Consider the following 19,846-nt stretch of genomic DNA (forward strand, 5'->3'; position numbering starts at 1 on the left):
TTATGTTAGATAATCTATGTTTTACTTGCAAAATTCTGGGTTCCATTTTCAGCAAGTATTATTTTCCTCTGACATATTAGTACTTGGGAGCACTAATTTGGTCCTGGCCATCTGTGACTGCATCTGTAAGTGCTGCAGTATGGTGACTTGTGGCAAAAATGCTGTCAGAAGATAGTGTCAGTGACCCTTTGTGTGCTGTGTGCCCTTAAAAAAACAAAAGTACTGTAAAGCTACTTTACCTTGATTGCAGATCATAATAGACTGGATACTAAGTTATAATAGCAGATCTATATAATAAATCAAATGCTTTATAGTGTTCTTTTCGTTTAGAAGAGAGGTATAAGTTTTTCATAGAATATGGCAAAAAGTGCATCTTAGCCATTTCTAATGAGGTAGTTTTAATATTCATTCTATATGAATTATTTAGTTCAAGCCATACATGCAGTACACAGCATCAGTTGTTACTTTTGTATAGCATTTATAATAGATTAGCTGTGCCAGCAGGAACGTTGAAAAGGCAGGGTAGCAGGAGTGGTTCTGCTTTTAGTCACAGAAGAGGTTATACTCATCCCCAAATCTGGGTGTAAATTACCAATTTTATTTGTGTTCTGAAAGAATGTGTTTATCTTAAAATTTCAGTGTTTTGAAAAACTAGATACATAGATGTATATGTTTTCTCTTGAAAAACATGACACTTTGTCCCAAAGCTTCTGTCATTTATTCTCCAGCAGCTCACGTGTCGTAAAGCAGCCCCTCTGGCCGAGGGCTGGACCACCCGAGGATGGTGTGCACTTCTGCTAAATTAATCTGCAGGCTCCAGGTCTGGGACTGGGGCTGAAATTCACTGTCCTTTCCAGGGTAGTTCAGAAAAGTGAACCATGGTGATTCCTTTTCTCCGTCTCCTCTGCCTTCACAGAGGCAAGCCACTAGCTTTCTATAACACAGATACCATAGGTTATTTTTCTCAGATGTTAAGTTAAAGCATTTGAGGCTAGTTAGAAGAAGTCCTCTGTCTTAAAAACTTCCCTGTCTTTTAGAACCTTTCCATTCTTCTCCTAGCTCTCCTCAGCCCTCCATGGTAACTTCTTGAACTTGAGTGTTATTGCTTGAGTACAGAGAGCCAAAAAAATAATAGTAATAATAAACCAAAACTGTGACATCTCTCTTTGCTAATTCTAGCCACAAGATTTCCATTAATCTTACTAAAATCCTGCTTTCATCATATCATTCCACAGTTGCAAAACCTCCAGCCACATTCTGTTCCCTGACTCCTTTTCCTAGAACCCAAGGCCCGCTAGGACCTTTTCAGACTTGGTTTCCGATCTTCCCCACACAGCTCGCATTAGACAGATTCTTCTGTTTATTGTCTTCCGTGGCCTAGCTGAATTTCTGTTTTCCCCAAAGTGTTTCTTGCTGAACTTGACCTTCATCCTACGTTTAGGCTCCTTTTATTTAGCATTCATCATACAGGATCTCAATATTCTTAATTATTTTTTAATATTAAAAATTTCTTACATTCCCCCCCCCAAATTATCCCCCTCAATGGCAGGAATGGCATCTTACATACTTTTCATAGGCCTTGGATGGTGAAGGGCATGCTGGAGACGTGCTCTAAATATGTGAGGCTTGATTTGATTTCTTGGTCTGGCCTCCTTCTTGACTGTACTTGTCTTTCCTGCATTCCTTTCACCTTCAGCACCAGGTTTGGTTTTGACCTTTAGGGCTGTAGCAGCTTTTCCTGCCAAGCATTTTCCTTCTTCAAACCCTGGCTCCCATTCCAGCTGCAGCTTCCTGTTCCGTTCCATATACCAGGAATCCTGTATGCACAAAGCACATCCAGCCGTACTGCACAAGTGGAAGGGGTGGTTAACGAATGTTAAGAGTTAAGCCAAAACGACTGGAATTAAAAATGGAATATCTTTCTGTACCTTTAATTTTTGTACATCTTAGAAGTCTTATAGAAACAGTGAAACTCTTCAAGGCCAAAAAGGTGAAGTCTTAGAAAATCTGTCTGATATTGATTGCCTAATTTTAAAATTTCACATACATATACCTCATCCTCAAATGCTTACCACTTCCTATACCAAGTAGATAAAGAAAATAGAATGACCTGAATTTTTCAAGGTACTGAGGATTCAGGATAACATGGATAAATGACTCCTTCTGCTAGAAAGCAGAACTAGAGAACTCTTTTAGGCCTCATTGTCCAGCAAACTTTTCTATTAGCAAAATGAATGTAATTTATACTTTCTTTTCCTTCCCCTATTCAGCCACTGTTAGAAGACCTAAAGCAAATTGTAGGAAATCCCCTTTCCTGGGAGGCCACTGGAAAGATAAAGCAGCAAAAAAAAGCAAGTTAGAAAAATGCATGTACAGTATCATCCGGGTGTGAGTGTATGTCTGTGAATTATTTTCCCTTTTCCCCCACAAGTCCACATTAACAAAGGGCTCCTAATTCCCAAATCCATTCCCACCAAATAGATACCTGCATTACTCCTTCTAAGCTTTAAAGCCAGCCATACCCTCTCTTCACTGATACCTTTATTCTCTTGGGCCTCTTATTCCAAATAGAACAATGTTGTCTACCCAGAAAGTCAGGGAACTGCTTTCTGAATGTTATCAGCATCTGTGTTAGAGGCTTTAGCAGTTCCAGGGTCTGCCCTCATCCTCATGCCACTTGTTTGGAGCTGCGCAGATTCACAGTGGGAGCAGCTTTGAACCTCTGGAACAGTCTGTGGTTGGCGACCAAAGTTTCCACACTTGTCAGCATGATTGGCCAAGCAAACTTCTGTCTCCCTTCTTTGCTGCTGTGTAACCTTTATGGGTCCCTTACTCACTCCGCTCCTTCGTTTCACAACTGCAAAGTGGGAATAAAACTTCACCTATTCAAAAGGTCGCTGTGAAGATTAAAATAATTGACCTAAATCACATAAAACAGTGCCTGACATAACATAAAATCTGTATAAATGTAAGCTGTTACTTCTGCTATTCCCCTGAGTTAACTCACTAGGTCATAGGCTTTCCATTGTGGGTGCTGATTTGATAGCCCACAGAGGTTTTGTTTTTTTCTCATTTCAATCCCCTCTCCCTCCTTCTTGCTAATTACTGTCATTTGCACGGGCACAGCCTCTCTCACGATGGTAAGTTTCTTTGTCCTTCAAAGGCAGTTCAGCTATTAAAACAAAAGCAATCATCCTATATGCGTGAGCAATATCCCACCCTTTTTCACAATCGGTTTTTGTTTACATTATAGATGTACACTTTTTCTTACTGTTTTTTTCCACACACCCATTGCTTTTTTCAGTTTAATAACGTTTGTAAAATAAACTAACATAAACCTTGCCAATGACCCTATGGTGCCTTAAATGAGTTTCCAACTGGGATGACCAATACTAAAATAACTCGTCAACCCTTACCGCCATCTGTTGGTGGTGGGTGGAATGGACTCTTCTCCAGAGCCTTGGCTTGTAACTGGCCATGTTCAAAAGCTCCAAGTTCCCTAGTAGATGAGAGAGAGGAGAAACTGTGTGCGCACCTGAGTGCCACGTGCAGACACTTGTACGTGCATACTGGACAAAATCTATAAGGATGGGCTTCCCTGGTGGCGTAGTGGTTGAGAATCTGCCTGCCAATTCAGGGGACACGGGTTCAGGCCCTGGTCTGGGAAGATCCCACATGCCGCGGAGCAACTAAGCCCGTGAGCCACAACTACTGAGCCTGCGCATCTGGAGCCTGTGCTCCGCAACAAGAGAGGCCGTGATAGTGAGAGGCCCACGCACCGTGATGAAGAGTAGCCCCCACTCGCTGCAACTGGAGAAAGCCCTCGCACAGAAACGAAGACCCAACACAGCCATAAATAAATAAATAAATAAATAAATAAATAAATTTAAATTAAAAAAAATCTACAAAGATATGCATCAATCCATTTAACATTTCGTATTCAGGACTTCAGGTGATTCTAATATTTCAGTCTGCTTTTCTGTGTCTTCTAATAACAACAAATACGCATTTCTTTTGTAATTATGCTAAATTTTCAAAAAGGTAGAATCAATGAAGGACTAAGTGATGGGGGCAGAGGAGAAAATGAAGTTTTATTTTAGTAAGTGCAAACTGAAATATGCTTAGATTTTATATTATAGCAGATGAAAGAAGAAATGGAAATGGGGGAGAAATGACAAAAGCTGGGGTACAAACAAAAGAAACTTGGGTAGCTTCTAAGCGAAAGGTTTTATTAGCCACTAGATTTAAATGTGAGTTTTTACCTGTTATCCTCTCCCTTTGAAATTTTCATTATTCTGTAGTCATGTCTCTTAATTACTCTTTATCCTTTTACTGTCAGAGTTTCCTCTGGAGTGGATTAATCTACTCTCAGCAAAGAATATTATATTCTGGGTAGCCAGGACTGTGCGTCTGAGCCTTGTTACTTTGAAGCTGGGTAAAACCCAAAGAATCTTCATCTTCACATTTTCCCCATTAAATTCTGCAGCTTGCTTTCTTGGGCATGCATCTCCTTGGTGTCCTTGGAGTGTGAATCCTGCCAGTCAGGAGGCCTGTTTTCTCCTAATAAATCCTATGTCCCTGTTACTTGACTTTTTTTTTTTTTTTTACAAATTAAGCTGCAGATAGGAACAAGGGGAGGTGAAAATCTGGTTGCTTTATGAATTTCTACCCAGATATCTGTTATTCTTGCAGGCACTGCTGATCAACAATAGAATTAGACTAAATGTTAATCATCTATAATGACTTCTCCCCGCCCCCCATCCCATCCCTTGCTTCACATTATTAAATCTTAACTGCAGATAAGACTAGCAGAGGGGAATCGGGACCGCTCTGAACCCTGCTTCCCCCTTTCCTGTTCCTTGAGGTGCCATTTGCCAGACGGCTCGTCCCCATATTGTAGATCTTTCTCATGTCATCAGAAGAACTTGTTCTGTACTCCATTCCCACAACATGGTGACTGCATCAGCCCCTGAGAAGCTAACTGAGTGAAGAGCTCACAGAAAAAGATATTGTAGGAGAGGAAAACACTTCCAAACCCTGCCCCACCACCACCCCGGGTAGCTCCAGAGAAGTGTCTTACTGAGCCTCTGATTGCATGGAGGCTAGTATGCAGTAGTACCACAGAGTGAAAACTGTTTTGACTTTCTGGGAAGTCATGGGCTTTCAGTGTTAACCCACAAATCATGATGAAAACCACAGTAAAAAGTAAAACCGATAAATTTCAGACATATTTCTTCTCCTACACACACCCCCCATCCCTCCTTCAACCATGAACCACAAACTTATTTCTTGTGTCTAAAACGAACAAACAAAAAACTTGCTTTGGTTTGAGAAATTCGTCTATTCCAATCCCTTAATAGAAGAGATCTTCCACTTTTTTCCTCACCTTTCATACTCTTGAGTAGGTAAAGGAAACATTGTTTCTCAAAATTATGTCACAGATAAATTGCAGTGAAAACTTAACTGTTTTTGAGCTTTGAGGTTTTAGGCAAGATCTTAGTCTCAAAATTTCTATGAGCTTTTGTTTTCCCATTAGCAAAAATGGGAATAATAACAGATACCTCATAAGATTGTTGTGAAGTTAAATAAGATCATACATACAAAGTGCCTAGAACTTTAGGAACTGAGTAAACGTTATTCCCTCTCTGGTTTCTTATAAAATCGCCCACTAAATGGTTGAGGAGATTAGGGATAGTTTCGTGGAAAAGTTAGTGTTACAACAGGTTCTTTAAGTTCAAGCTTGGATAGAAGGGGGCAGTGGAAAGATAAGAGAACCATGTTCAAAGTGGTGTTTAAGGCAGAGTAATGCAGCAGACTGGGTTGGAAGGACCAGAGGCTAGAGGCAAGAACTATGATATGCCTTTTGTATAGGTGTAGGCACAGTGAAGGGAAGGAGTGAATGTTACACACATGTCAGAGGCAAAACTCAGAAGAGTGATTGACTGGCTGGATTCGGGAATGGCTGAGTTGAAGATGTCTCAAGGACCACAAGCTTGGTGGAAGATTGGGAATGTGATGAAGCTATTGAATGAAACGAGATATGAAGAGGAGACAAGGAAAATGTGTTTGAGGTTCTTTGGGGATGGGATTTAGAAAATAGTGGACATGAGGTAACATTTAACTAGATATTTAAGTATCTTAGTAAGATACTAAGATAGTTAAGTAAAATGAAGACAAAAACTAAAGATTTGGTTAGATCAAAAAAAAAACAGGAAGGAGAAATGGGCTTCATCAAAGAAGATGTATTAATTAAATCTGTGGCGCTGGATATATTTCCTAGGAAAAGGAAGGGTTAAGGGCTGATTATCAAATGTGATGAAAGTACTTGGTTAAGGAGAGAGAGGAGGAAGACGAATGGGCCAAAAAAAACACTGAAAGAGTGCCCAGAAAGGTAAGATGAGGTCCTGAGAGTGAGGGTCCTAGAAGCACAGGTGTGGAAATGAGGAGAAATGTCAGATGTAGCAAAGATCAAAGAGAGCCCAAACCAGAGTAGAGTGTGGCATGGATTGAGTCTAGTGCTCTCAGGAGCCTCTTCACTTTTCCTGCTTCCCACATCTTCCTCTCTCCATGTCTTCTTCCCCATTATTAATGCGGAGAGCAGAACCAGAAGGGTAGAAGGCCAGCCCCTGACCTTCTCTAAATTTGCTTTCTTCTGTTTGGTTTACAAAAGACCCTGAACTCTGTGACCGCAAGCAAAGTCTCTTAATCTCTGTGACTCCCAATCCCCTTATCCTACATTGGAGTCCTACCAGTTTTCTTCCCTACTTTTGGAAAGGGCTGTGATAGGGATGCAGTCTAAAAGCGTTTTCAGCTAAAACTTGTGCAAAGGAGAGAGTGCTGGTAAATATCAAGCTGTCAGTGACCTAGGTAGATAAATGGTTGCTAAAAGGTGGTCTTTAAATCACTTATTGTTTCTGTTTTGCAGAGTTTAAAAAAAAATTTTTTTGTAAGCTTCGTGACCTGTGTTAAGGTTGTTATAAATACTCAGAATCTCTACAGGGAATTGAAGGTGTTTGTGTAGCCTTATGCCTCTTGGATGTAATTGTCATTTGAACCTTAAATTATCTTTACTTTCATGTGCCCAGTTAGTAATCATTTGATTACATGATTACACAGAGTGAAGATTAACTGAGGGAGAGAGGTGGCCCAAGCCATTTGTTTCCTCTAGATAAGTATCTTTCAGCTTGTTCAATAAATAAAATAGAAACCTGCAACATTTAAAATGTTTTAAAGTGCTGCACAGATACTTCCATTTTCTAAAACTTTTAAGAGTCTTTTTAGTCCTCAGCAGAAATCATGAGAAAGTAGTATTAGAGAAAATGTGAAAAATTTAAAGTAAATACATAGGAAAGTAAAATTTTGGAATTTGCCACATATAAATGGGGAAATGTCTCAGATACCTCAAGTATGTTATGTGCATTCTCTAAAAACCTAGTAATTTTTAAGAGTTATTTTAAGAGTTATTTTTCAATAAGAGTTATTTTTCAAAGGTTTTTCTTCTCCGTTTTTAGAAGACAAACATAGATAGCGGTGCTTTGCATTGTGGTCTGGTCACTGTGAAAGGGTGTAGGTAGTACATATATTTAAACTCTGCTACCCCTTTGTTTCTGATAGCAGTGCCCTCAATTTTAATATTCTGAATTTTTTTCCTTCTTCTCCCAACTTCTGTTGTACATTAAGGAATTTGAACACATTTTTCATACAAACCCTCATAAAAGTAATGCTTAATTCCTGATTCATTGTTTTATATTTTTGTATTGCCTATTTCTTGCACACACGTGCCCACACACACATTAGTGAGTACACCGTGTAACTATTATTACAGCATTAAAAGAGGTCTTAATAAAGGTATTTATAAACAGTTGTCAAAATCTTAGGTAAAAGAGACCTGTTTTAAATATCACATTTAAAATATTTAAATAACACATCAAGTGTGTTAAAGATATATACGCATACGCACCTTTCTGTGGTGATCTAGAGCCATGCAGAGCTGCCTGCAAAAGCAAAATGGATAGATATGATCCAGGCAGCTTTCCCACCATGATTAGTTCGTAAAGGCTATGTTGATCTTAGTATTTTCCATTAACACTTCTGTAGCCTTGCCTTTGGGTTTGTATTTGACCACAGACATGGTGTTACTAGACGAAACTATTTTTATAGAGCTTACATTCCATTTTTTTGGTCCCAAGATCATCAGGTAAGTACCTGATTCCTCAAAGCTAAACATCAAACTGTAATCCAAAGATTCAAATGAGAGGCCTAGCTGTTCCCCCATTTTAGTTTTTAGTTTGTGTTTAGAATTCTCATTTCCCGTCCCCTAGTAAAGATCATTTTGTACTTGAAAGTTTGCAGATGTTTGATAAGTGTGTGTGTTCTCTGGACTTAGACATTAATAAAGGTTCCTCAATTATAACTTCTTTTTTTCTCTTTTTTTTCTTAGATATGGGAAAATTGTTTCCACGAAGGCAATTTTGGATAAGACAACGAACAAATGCAAAGGTATGTTTCCTTGGCTGATGATTTGCTAAATCAGAGCTTCAGAAAAATAATGGAATTTTAAGCTTGATCTTTGGTTTCAAAACTACCTCCATTTATTAAAATCCAAATCTTACATGTCACCCAGTTTCTGTCTTGCGCAATGTCAGCATATTGCTTGCGTTTGTCCCTGGTTGAGTTTTGGCTGGAAACCCAACAGCAGCTAGCCCTTTGCCAGAATCCCAGATTTGATGCCAGTAGAGTTAACATGCAAAATACCGGCTGGCATTTATCCCCTGCTCTTAAAAGGGGAATAGAGTTAGAAAATAGCTTTTCTTTCCTGAGCCTGAGGAGATTAGAGCTGCTCACTGAAGACCATTGGACTGCACTAAAGAACTGAAAAGATTACATATTGTGCAAATTGGCTCTATTAATTAGAGTAGTTTTAAGCAGTACTTAATTACATGTTTCAATACTCCCAATTGTTCTCTGCTGAATGCCTGTTGACAATATTGGCAGCGGGGAGGAGAGAACCATTTTCACTGACCGAATTGTAATAGGGAGGGGAGGTCATACGCCCCTTTGAAATATGCTGCTGCATTAATTTGATGCACTGACCTTCAGTTTTCCGTGTAATTAGGATGAGCTCATGCGGCTCCATGAGCTGGAAGAGGAGGCGTCTGGAGTAGGCAGCACTGATGCTCCGTGGTTCTGACTTTTAATGATCCAGCATCTTAACAATAGGCATGTGATTTCTAGGAAAGGGGAAGAATGGAGTCAGCTGACTTTGAGTCTAACGACTGACCCCGTGAATTGAAATAAGGTTGACAGGAATAGGCAGAGAAGGCAAATCTCCTCATTAATTAGACCCCAGTTTTTCAAGTAGTGGGGACGGCTGTGGCTTAGCACAATCTGAAAAAGGCAGAGAACATAAATGAACCCTCTGGATGGTATGGTAGGGCCTCACCAGAGAAGCCAGCCGTTTCCTTTAATCTAGACTTGAAGTGATTCATTGTATTTCTGTCTCTTCTTCAAAGCTCCTGAATTTAAAGGAGCTATTGTGGCAAATATCTAAGCCCATGTTTAGTCAACATGGCACATTCAGGCAGTTTTGCCTTAGGACGGTGAATAGAGCAATGCTTTACGCAGAGTGGTACTCAATTAATATTTTCAGTGAGTTAAACTGGAGAGAGTCAAATTGTAGACTGAAATGTCTACCCAGTTACCAGATGAGTCTTGTTTACCATATTTTAAAATGATTTGGGTGAGCAGGGACACAGGAAAAAAACCTTTCAGTTTTATAACAAAAAAACCGGACTCTTGCAGGTATAAAACAGGAAGCTGATCTCAGCATTTGTTTCAAACCAAGAGAGAAATCACAGTAGAGAAGTCGTTTTATAACCTTACCCTTCCTTTCTTCCTCCTCACCTCCCCAACCCCCTTACCCCCAAAAAAGAAGTCTTCGCAGCAGATCAGTGTGTTAAAAAAGTACAGCTGCCCTAGTTACGTGAGGGAGAGGACCCAGAGGCCTCCCTGGGTGAATTCTCTGCCATACCTCTGCACTGGACACGCTACTGTTATACACTCTTTTCCAGCAAGACCCTATTGCCTGGAAGCCAAAACTCCACAAAATGCTTAGTATGATCTGGAAAAGGTACGAGTTAAAAAATACTAAAGCTAAACCGAACATCATAATACAAAACCCATGATATTTGGGAAGGGTCCAAAGATAAGTGGAGAGATTTCTGGGGCTTCTAAATAAGGATAAGAATAACTCAGCACTGGTTTTCGATACATATCTCCTGGAGATGTTCTCCTAAATTGAGTCTCAGGAGAGACTGCCTTATGTCGGGGGGTGAGGGGGGGCGATGAGAGAAACCTCTGAGTCTCTTTGTGTCACACAGGCCTCTCAGGAAGAAATAGCAACAGATATCTGGGGTGTGGGTGAGTGAGTGAGGGGGAGAGAGTAAGCAAGAACGAGTTTATAAAATTCTGGAAGGGAGAATGAAAGAGCTCCTGAAAAATAGTAATTTTAGGACAAATGAGAAAAAAATAACACAGCATAGCTCATAATAAAGACAGATAACATGTTAGCCATATTATAGATAACTTGAGAAGGTGGGTAGGTGGATGGATGGATGAATATAGGTAATGCTTAAGAGGTTATTAGTATAAATGGAAAGTGCTTGTGTTGTATACTAATTTTTTGAGAGTTGAACAGATCAAAGAATTTTATACCTGGAAATTAGAGACCTTATAGGTCATAAAACATTTTTTGGCACAAAACATATTTTGAAGCCTCTCTCCAGAAGACAGAATTAAGCTGAAGGAAATATTGCTCTGAATAACATGTTATCGTAGTTATTAAATTTAAAAATTCACTATTCAGTTGCTCTTCTACCTTTCAATTTTTGTCAGTTTTTAGCCAACAAAAGGTATTTAAATGCTTTTCAGCACTGGAATATATGGTAGTTCAGGACCAAAAAAAAAAAACTTACAATGGATTGATTGTGACACCGACTAGTTAATTATCCATGTTTACAGAGTTGTATATAAGACCAGAACACACACACACACACACACACACACACAGAGACGTAAAATGGGTGAGGATAAGTCAGACCAAAGGGAAAATAGGGGTAAGAGCAGGAAACTTCATGTTACTATAGAAATTGCCCTGTATTTCTTGGTTGCCAAAGCAAAAATAAACATACCTATTCCCATGATTCAGTAATCACAATGTAGAAGAAAATCCAAGAAGCAGGAATACCATAACTGTTGCTGGTCCTGAGACCTGAGAAGAATCCTCTTGGGGGTCCAGTGAGAGGATGCTGTGTTACTTAGTTTATCCCACCTTCAGAAATATCTGTATACATATTTATATAATGAAACCCATGGAACCTGTGAAACTCATTTATATACTCTTATATTTACTTGAAAGTAATATAATAGAGGAAGCGAAAGAGCCCAGGGTTGCATGCTTACCTGTTATATTTGTTTTTCAGCAAATATTTATGAAACAGCTATGTAGTAGACATGGGGCAAGGCCAGAAAAGGTTATAAACAGTTAACTAAAAATGCAACCATTATGGATTTTTCCTAATAAGGAAATAACAGATAAAATAATACTAATATTACCTGAATGAATAGCAGTTTCAGCTACATGAATATCAAACTTGAGATCTTCTGTTTATTGTAATTTATTGACAACAGCAAAATTAAGGAGGGTGTCTTAAATATCCATCAGTAGAAGTTACATCATTTCAGTGTAGTTGGGTGTTCATTTTATGACCTGCTTAGATTGTATTTGGTAGTAAAATATGTATGAGAGTGAGAGAGTGAGTATGTGTGTGCCTGTGTGTACCTTCATAACGGGTTGCATGTTAGCATTAACAACAGATTTCTAATAAAAATCCAAAATACGTTTAACCTGACTTCTAACCTGGCTGTTGAGTAGCGTTCTCTGCTTTTACTTGGGTCAGCCTCTTCTTTTTCTTTCCAACCTGGCTATTTCTCCACTCACTGTCAAAATCAAATTAGGCCTTATTCCAACCCAATTCCAAGTACTCGATGGAAGCTGCTGCTTGTTTCAGCTTTGACACTTCTGTCTCCTAAAACATCTATTTCTGTAATCCATAGTCTAGTTCACTAGTTTTGTTACCAGGCAATATTTTTGGTATTAATACTGCACACTCACCTTTGGACTCTTCTGAAGTTTCTGTTTGGTCTTGTTGATGCATATATTTGCCTATTTTGACACTAGTTTCTTCCTGTCTAAATTACTGTAGCTTTATAATATCTGCAAATAAATGATAGGGCTGGCCGCTCTTCTATGCAACCTCCAAACAGGGCTTTTCTTTTTCAAAATATTCTTCCTCATTTAAACTTAATTTGATAATAGGTTTGAATTCCAAGGAAATCTCTGTTGGTATTTTTGCCTGGCATCCTGATCTTTTAAACAGTGTGCTAAATAGAATTGAACCTTTTCTCAGTAACTTAAGAGTTATAGTGACAAATCAGTGATTGCCTGATTTAATACAGTGATGCTTATGGATCAGTGAAGTTCATGGAGCTGTTTGCTCATATGCTGCTTAAGGCCTGTTCTTTGTATAGTTTTCCTCTTTTCTTGATTGCTATTCATTTTCACTAATAATTAGCATATGGATACTATCCATATGATTATTTTGTAGCAGCCCTACCCTCAACCCAACCCTTTTCCCCCATCATTTCCTGCTTTTGATTTGTCTGTCGTGGCCAGGCAGAATAGCTGACCAGCTTATCTAAAATGTTTGAAAAGCTGTGGATAAATATGCTTTGAACCAGGACCTTTCTTAGGAGGTTATTTATTTATTTGTTTTATTATGTTTTGTTTTTAGACTTTAGGACGTGAACTGCTAAAACAGCTATTTTGGGTTTCTGGAGCCATCCCCCCCCCCTTTATTTATTTTGAAGAGATCATGAGCTCTATTTTAGATAATGATATTTTTAACCAAGTTGTAACATTTAGATTATTTTATATTTGGGGTATCCAGTGGTTGTACTTAACTTACTTGAAAAATAAAATGTAGTCTACAGAATAAACATACACTTGTAAGCTCTGTAGGATAGCACCATCTTTTTTACCAAATTATTAAAAATGCTACTTCTCTGAAGTTGATTTTTTTTCCTTTTTTTTTTTTTAAATCTTGGTATAACTTAGATGTCTTTTTTTTTCCCCCCAGTAAGTACAGGACACCTGAGAAAAAGATCTGGAAAAGGAAAAAAACTGGTTGGTGTTTTTTTTTTCCTTTTTTTTTTAAACTTTGAAGGGAAACTTGCCTAGCCCGTGGTAGATGGGGAAGGACAGCTTGAGGAGGATGTTGCGTTGCAGCTGTAAAGCTTGAGACTTGTCAGGACATCAGGGCTTTCATTTCTGTTGCCTGCATCAGAGACCAAATGGAGTCATCCTTTTCCTCTTTATGTAATCGTAAAATAATGGCTTAAACACTAAGTGTGTTCTGCATTTCAGGTTATGGTTTTGTCGACTTTGACAGTCCTGCAGCAGCTCAGAAGGCTGTGTCTGCCCTGAAGGCAAGTGGGGTTCAAGCTCAAATGGCAAAGGTGAGTTGAGAGCCGGTACTCACTGCTCTGGTCTCTGGCTTTGGTTCTGAAGCTAGATACATGGCTTTTCCTGTCACCATCCAAGTTCTTCCTTCCATCCCAGAGAGCCACAGTTACCTGTGGACACTTGTCCCCTGCCTTCGCATCCTCAATGGTAGCTATTTTGCCAAAGACTGTTCCTCATAATTTTATATGTGAAGAAGGATTTTACAACTGTATAAAATTTTACATAGCAGATTATGTAACCCCCTAAGTAAATGGAGAAATAGCACCAGATTTTCTCAGGTAAGTGGGTACTTGTGGGCTGAAGCTCTGTACTGTATTTTTTAAAATAATTTTAAAATGTCAATGCTTAAGGAATTAATACATTTTAGAAACACTTCCGAAGGTAATTGTGTATAGAATGTCATATTATGAAAGAATAACAAATACAATCACATATGTATGCGTTGTACAAATATACTAGTAGTTTTAATGCAGTGTAAACTTACAGATACTATTTCCTCTGTGTAAAAGTCAGTGATTTTTAGACATTGGTTATTTATGGATTATAAATCTTCTCTTTAGTAGTTCTGCAGTGGCTTTATTCAGGACTTGTTTTGATGAACTCTTAATCACTGAAGTGGTATTTATGCTCCAGTCTTTTTTTTTTTTTTTTTTTGCGGTACGCAGGCCTGTCACTGTTGTGGCCTCTCCCGTTGTGGAGCACAGGCTCCGGACGCGCAGGCTCAGCAGCCACGGCTCATGGGCCCAGCCGCTCCGCGGCATGTGGGATCTTCCCGGACCGGGGCACGAACTCGTGTCCCCTGCGTCAGCAGGCGGACTCTCAACCACTGCGCCACCAGGGAAGCCCTATGCTCCAGTCTTATTGCCTAAATGTAAACTTGGGTTATATCACACCTAGTGCCTGAAGTGCATTTATTAAGATACTCATACAATTATATACATATTTTTTTATTTGTGGTTTTTGAATTGCTACAGAACATATTTTCAAGCTTGAAACTTGGCAGTTTGATATCTTGTATATTCTTTTCAAAAGATCGATAATTTTATATTATCTAGTGTCTTTAAGTACGGAGGAAAGTAATTTTGTGCTGTCCTCTGCTGCTTTTGAAGAGTAGCATGTGGTCATTCCCTGAGGGGTATTCACATTTCCATAAGGAAAGAAGATTTATGGAAGTTAAAGAACCCTGGTTGAGATAAGTTACCTGCTAAGATCTTAAAGCTGTTGAAGGACATATATGCAGCTACCAGGATAGAGATTTACCTTGATTAAAGGAATCAGCATGAGTAAAGATTTCAGGAATTGATGAAAGGGATCACCTTTCTAAAGTAATCCTTGACTTTTAATATTTTTAGACCTTTGGATTGAGTTGGACTTATTTCAGATGTTTTTAAACTCCAGAGGAAGAAGCTAAAATAAACAAACTGTAAATACTAAGCACCATGATTTTTAGATTACTTGTCCATAATATACAGCAGTTTCCTGTGGTATTGTTGAAAGACGGTGATTATGAGGCTTGAAATATATTTAATTGTGAGTATGCAATACCTATGTTGTGTATGATTTACAGAATGTTTTATATACCTATGTAAACAATGGGTAACCATACATTTTCTAAGCAGGACTTTTAAGGCACAATTGGAAAAGGGCTCTGTTTTTCCCTCTGTTGTGTCCATTTCCTCTACTCTGTGAAGCTCCTGTTTCTTCATCTCATGGATAAAATCTAGGGCAGGTCCCATGACTTTTCTGGCTACTCTCGTTATTTTGAAAATTTCCTTCAGTTGCTTCTTTCATTTCAGGTCTTTCTGGTTCATTTTTTTTCAGTAGAATGCCCCTTAATTGTTTTCATATCCAAATTTCAGGGAACATAATTGTCTTTCAGTACATTTTCAGCCTTCCTATATGTATTTACACCAATCTCAGTACAATATTTTAAACAAGATGTTTAAGGGGAAAATCTCAGGTTATATTCCAAATACAGTTTGTAAAATGTCAGAATTGTCTAGAGGTTTTGAAAACTCTGCTGAGAGTCAGCAGAAAGAGATGTGTGTCTTGGATGCTGCTGGTGCTAAGAGAAATGACGACTTACAAAGCAGTTGTCTGCTAATAACCATATTGATAATTTGGTGATCAAGAAGTGATATTTTAAAAGTTTACATCCCAATATAACCATGCATTACGTGTATACAGACACACGTCCAGATATGTAACAAATGTATTTAGTCGCATTTTAGGAAATTGGGGGTTGTGATTAATGGTAATACATTATACTTTTCTTCTTACTTGAAATAATATGAAATAGGCACCTGGTTAACATTTTGATGCTGAATGTCTGATTTCTTTTTTTAAGAACACATTCCAATCCTGTTTATTTGACAAAATTTTGAGTACCGTATAATAGTAAAACTTCTCCCTTCCCCCAGCTCTGGTCTGCTCTAAGTAGTAAGCTTGTCCTGGGATGGGAGCATGGTTAGTTTCTTTCCTATTTCCCAAATTTGTGCCTTTCCCACTCTTCCCATAGCTAGCTGTGGTTTCCAACCCCTCCAAGGTTGGAGCAGTGGCAAAGGATGGGAAAGTTTCTTGACCTGACAATTATGTGATCTGGTATTCATTTCTCTGGGCAGACAGAGAACTGATGTTTTCCTTAGTAGAATGCTTTGCTCTTTCCCCTGTAGTTCCTTCAAGCTAGAGAAGACGTGTCCTCAGGCTGTTAGCCTCAGCTCCTGAGAATCTAAGGGTCAGCCTTCAGCCCTTTTCTTCTAGGACCTTCTTATACTTCAAGACAGCCTTCCGGGAAGGCTCTAACACAACCCTGGGCCAACTCTACCTGTGTGGCCCACATTGATCTGTTTGCCAGCTGTCTGTGGGAGACTAGTTACCTCCCAATTGCACTTATAGGCCCCTTCAACCAGCCTTTGCCTTTTAGATTCCTCAGGCGTAAGTCAGACATTGATGCATTGTATCCACCAAGCTCGAGTGGTCACAGACCGTGCCTGAGGGGTCTGTTGAAGCCCCTCTTGCTGGACTGGCAGCGGTTCTCTCCACATGCGTGTCCATTCCAGCCTCTCCAGTCCCTCCCAGGCAGACGAGAGGTGGGTGGTCAGCTGAGCCTCTCAAGCCAGATCTCAGCCACTCCTATGCAGACTTTGTGTAGGTGGTCTGGTTTCTCACCCTGGAACGTGGGCATGCCTGAAACCCATTTTTTGGTGACTTCTGCTGAAACAAAGTTAGAAAGAGGGCTATTTTAACAACCTGCTCCAGGTAATACAGAGGCCTTTTTTAGAGCGGCCCCATGAGCACTTACCTAGGCATCTTTTCAGTGCCGGTGATATTGAGTAGCATAATATATTAAATATATCCTGTTTGAAGAAGTCTTTACAATGCATTTAGTCAGAACCAGACTGGGCATAGATTGGCACTGTATGTTGTGTCAACAGTGCACTTTGAATGCCAGCTTTCCCGTGGACTGATAATGAGCACTGTTCAAAGACCTCCTTAGGTGGCTTGGACTGTAAATTGGCTAGGAAAAGTGATCCCTTCCTACATCATCTGTAGGGAGGGAACAATGCACGGGTTCAGAGATGCTGGCAGTGTGCCAACATTCTGCACATTGTGAATTTCTTTGGGTCTCTGTAGGATGACTGAGTTTCCTGGACCTGATTTCTTTTTTATTATATCATTAAAGTTACAAAAGGTATTTTAAATGCTAGAGGGTCCATTGTTCTGTGCCACGGAACCATGGGTTTGAGTATCGGGAGTTGACTTATCCCCTTTATGCTGTCTGGATAAAGGAGCATCTGTCATGTACCTTTTGTGGAGACAGTTTATAAAAGTTTAGGTCTGGCTCCCATGTTTGGATGATAAGGGACCTGTCACTGTCCACTTTCCTCTAGTGAATTAATCTGGACACTATAAAGTTTTGAAAATTCACATTGCCACATATTAAAGGCTTGCTTTCTTACATAATCAGAAAAAATTAAGGGACATTCCACTAGGCGAGTCTGAGGAGTGGGGGAGAATATAATATTGTTTGACACTTTGACTACCTGAGTTGAAAAAGAACTCCACAAATATTCAAAACTGAATTATAAAGCTACAAGTGGAGAGCGTTGGACAACAATGGTTGTTTCTTATTCGTGTTTTAATTTCAGTGCCTTGCTTGGTACTTGGCCTATGGTAGATATCAAATGTTGTTTTGTTGATGATCAAAGAAGCCAATTAAGCAAGAGAAAAACTTCCCAGTTTGGGCAGATATGGAGAGAGAAGAATGGGACATTTAAAAATTATATTTATTGAGTCTATCGAGTACCCTGATGAAATTTACCAAAGGTTTTCCAAAAGGCTCAAGGTTATACTTGAGCCATTTATGTTAAACTTGGCATTTGTTTCAAATGTGTGCATTTTTCAAAATAAAAGATTCAGAATCTATGAAAAGAAGAAAAAAACCTCAGATAACGAGCTAAAAAGATATAAAACTCAAGTCAACATTGGTGATATCTGTTAATAGAGTGACTTCTGTAGGCCTTTCCGCAATACCTCTTAAGACCTGCTGGGGGTCAGCGGATCACCCTGTGTTATTTGCCTAGCGGTATGCTCGCACTTTTTTCAGTAAATAGGCAGTCAGAGGAGCAGGAATTTAATCGCCCTTCCACACAGAGGTCTACCACGCTTCAAGCAGTTTGCATTCACATGCCCATAAGCAGCTATCTGCTGGTTGGTGAACCTACTCAGTACAAGAGAAAACAGATGTCTGGTCTTCCTGCCAGGTCCCTTTCTTGAATTTTAGGAACCATTCCACACGCATAGGGAGGTTTTTGTTAATTTCTTTCAGATGATGACTGAGTGCTTTACACCACGTGGGACCTCCAAGCCCCACTTTTCTACTCAAGTGAACATTAGTAGCCATTTATCCCTCGCATGGCCAATGTGGGATCCAAGTGTTCTACTTGTTAAAGAAGCCATTGAACACTTTCCATGCCTAGGGATATAAAGAGGTCTGTTAGCCCCATTTTTATTTCTGACCACCCATAATTTACAGAAAAATTGTTTTTTTCAGACATAGCGTTGTATGTAATAAAATAGAGTTATGGTTGTCCCTGATTTTAAAGGGGCGAAACTACCCTTATTCAAGAACCACTCTCACGTAGTACAAGTACTGTATGTTCCGTTTACTAGGAATGTATGGTGATTAGAATGCATGGACCCTTTGGTGATTAGATATTCTTGTGGCCATTGCTGCCAGCTTGGAGTTGCTTCTCTTTTTTGTTTTGTTTTGTTTTTTTACTTGCAACTTTGTGTGCAATGTGTGCAAGATAAGTTGACCATTTGAAAAGAAGGATAAATAATGTTAGCCCTAGAGGTCATTCCAAATGAAGAGAGCTAGTTGACTGAGTGTTTGCTATTGAAAACAAATGCGTTAAAATCACAGGAAATATCTACCTGTACTTAGTCTATCTTAGCTCACTATTTATCATAGAGTGGGCTAGGAGCTCAATTTCCTGATTCTGATTTAGCACTTTTTATTATTTTTTTTCTTCATTGGTAAACATTCACGTTGAATCAACATTTTTAAGAATAACTTTTTTTTTTTTTTGCTGCATTGGGTCTTCATTGCTGCGTGCAGGATTTCTCTAGTTGTGGCAAGCGGGGGCTACTCTTTGTTGCGTTGCGCGGGCTCCTCATTGCGGTGGCTTCTCTTGTTGTGGAGCACATCGTCTAGGCACAGGGGGCTTCAGTAGTTGTGGCACACGGGCTTAGTTGTTCCGCGGCATGTGGGATCTTCCCCGACCAGGGCTCGAACCCGTGTCCCCTGCATTGGCAGGCAGATTATTAACCACTGTGCCACCAGGGAAGACCCAAGAATAACATTTTTATTAATAGTTTAATAGCAACTAAACCACAGATTTAGAAAGTTCTTAGTTACCTACATTGTCAGCCCTTTTGAAAATACTTCACAGATGACAAAGTCTATGAACATTCTTAAATATTCTTAAATGTTAGTCATTTAGATTTTAATAATTGTAACTCAAAAGCTCACAATATTTATGATACATGCTTCTTTTTTTTTTTTTTTTTTTTTTGCGGTACGCGAGCCTCTCACTCTTGTGGCCTCTCCCGTTGCGGAGCACAGGCTCCGGACGCGCAGGCTCAGCGGCCATGGCTCACGGGCCCAGCTGCTCCGCGGCATGTGGGATCTTCCCGGACCGGGGCACGAACCCGTGTCCCCTGCATCGGCAGGTGGACTCTCAACCACTGCGCCACCAGGGG

The 19,846-nt window shown here is 39.5% G+C and overlaps 1 protein-coding gene across 12 annotated transcripts in view; it reads left to right on the top strand.

Moving 5' to 3' along the window:
* Nucleotides 1-19,846, top strand: part of RBMS1 (RNA binding motif single stranded interacting protein 1) — a 212,148-nt gene that overhangs the window by 160,847 nt on the left and 31,455 nt on the right. For all 12 annotated transcript variants that reach the window (XM_081241871.1, XM_081241875.1, XM_081241873.1 and 9 more), the window contains exons 3-4: nt 8,441-8,499; nt 13,484-13,575. In XM_081241871.1, the coding sequence (XP_081097997.1) occupies nt 8,441-8,499; nt 13,484-13,575 (151 nt within the window). The remainder of the gene's footprint in view (nt 1-8,440; nt 8,500-13,483; nt 13,576-19,846) is intronic.

This window comes from Mesoplodon bidens, assembly GCF_964165515.1.
Source record: "Mesoplodon bidens genome assembly, chromosome: 8".
In the NCBI taxonomy this organism is placed as follows: domain Eukaryota; kingdom Metazoa; phylum Chordata; class Mammalia; order Artiodactyla; family Ziphiidae; genus Mesoplodon; species Mesoplodon bidens.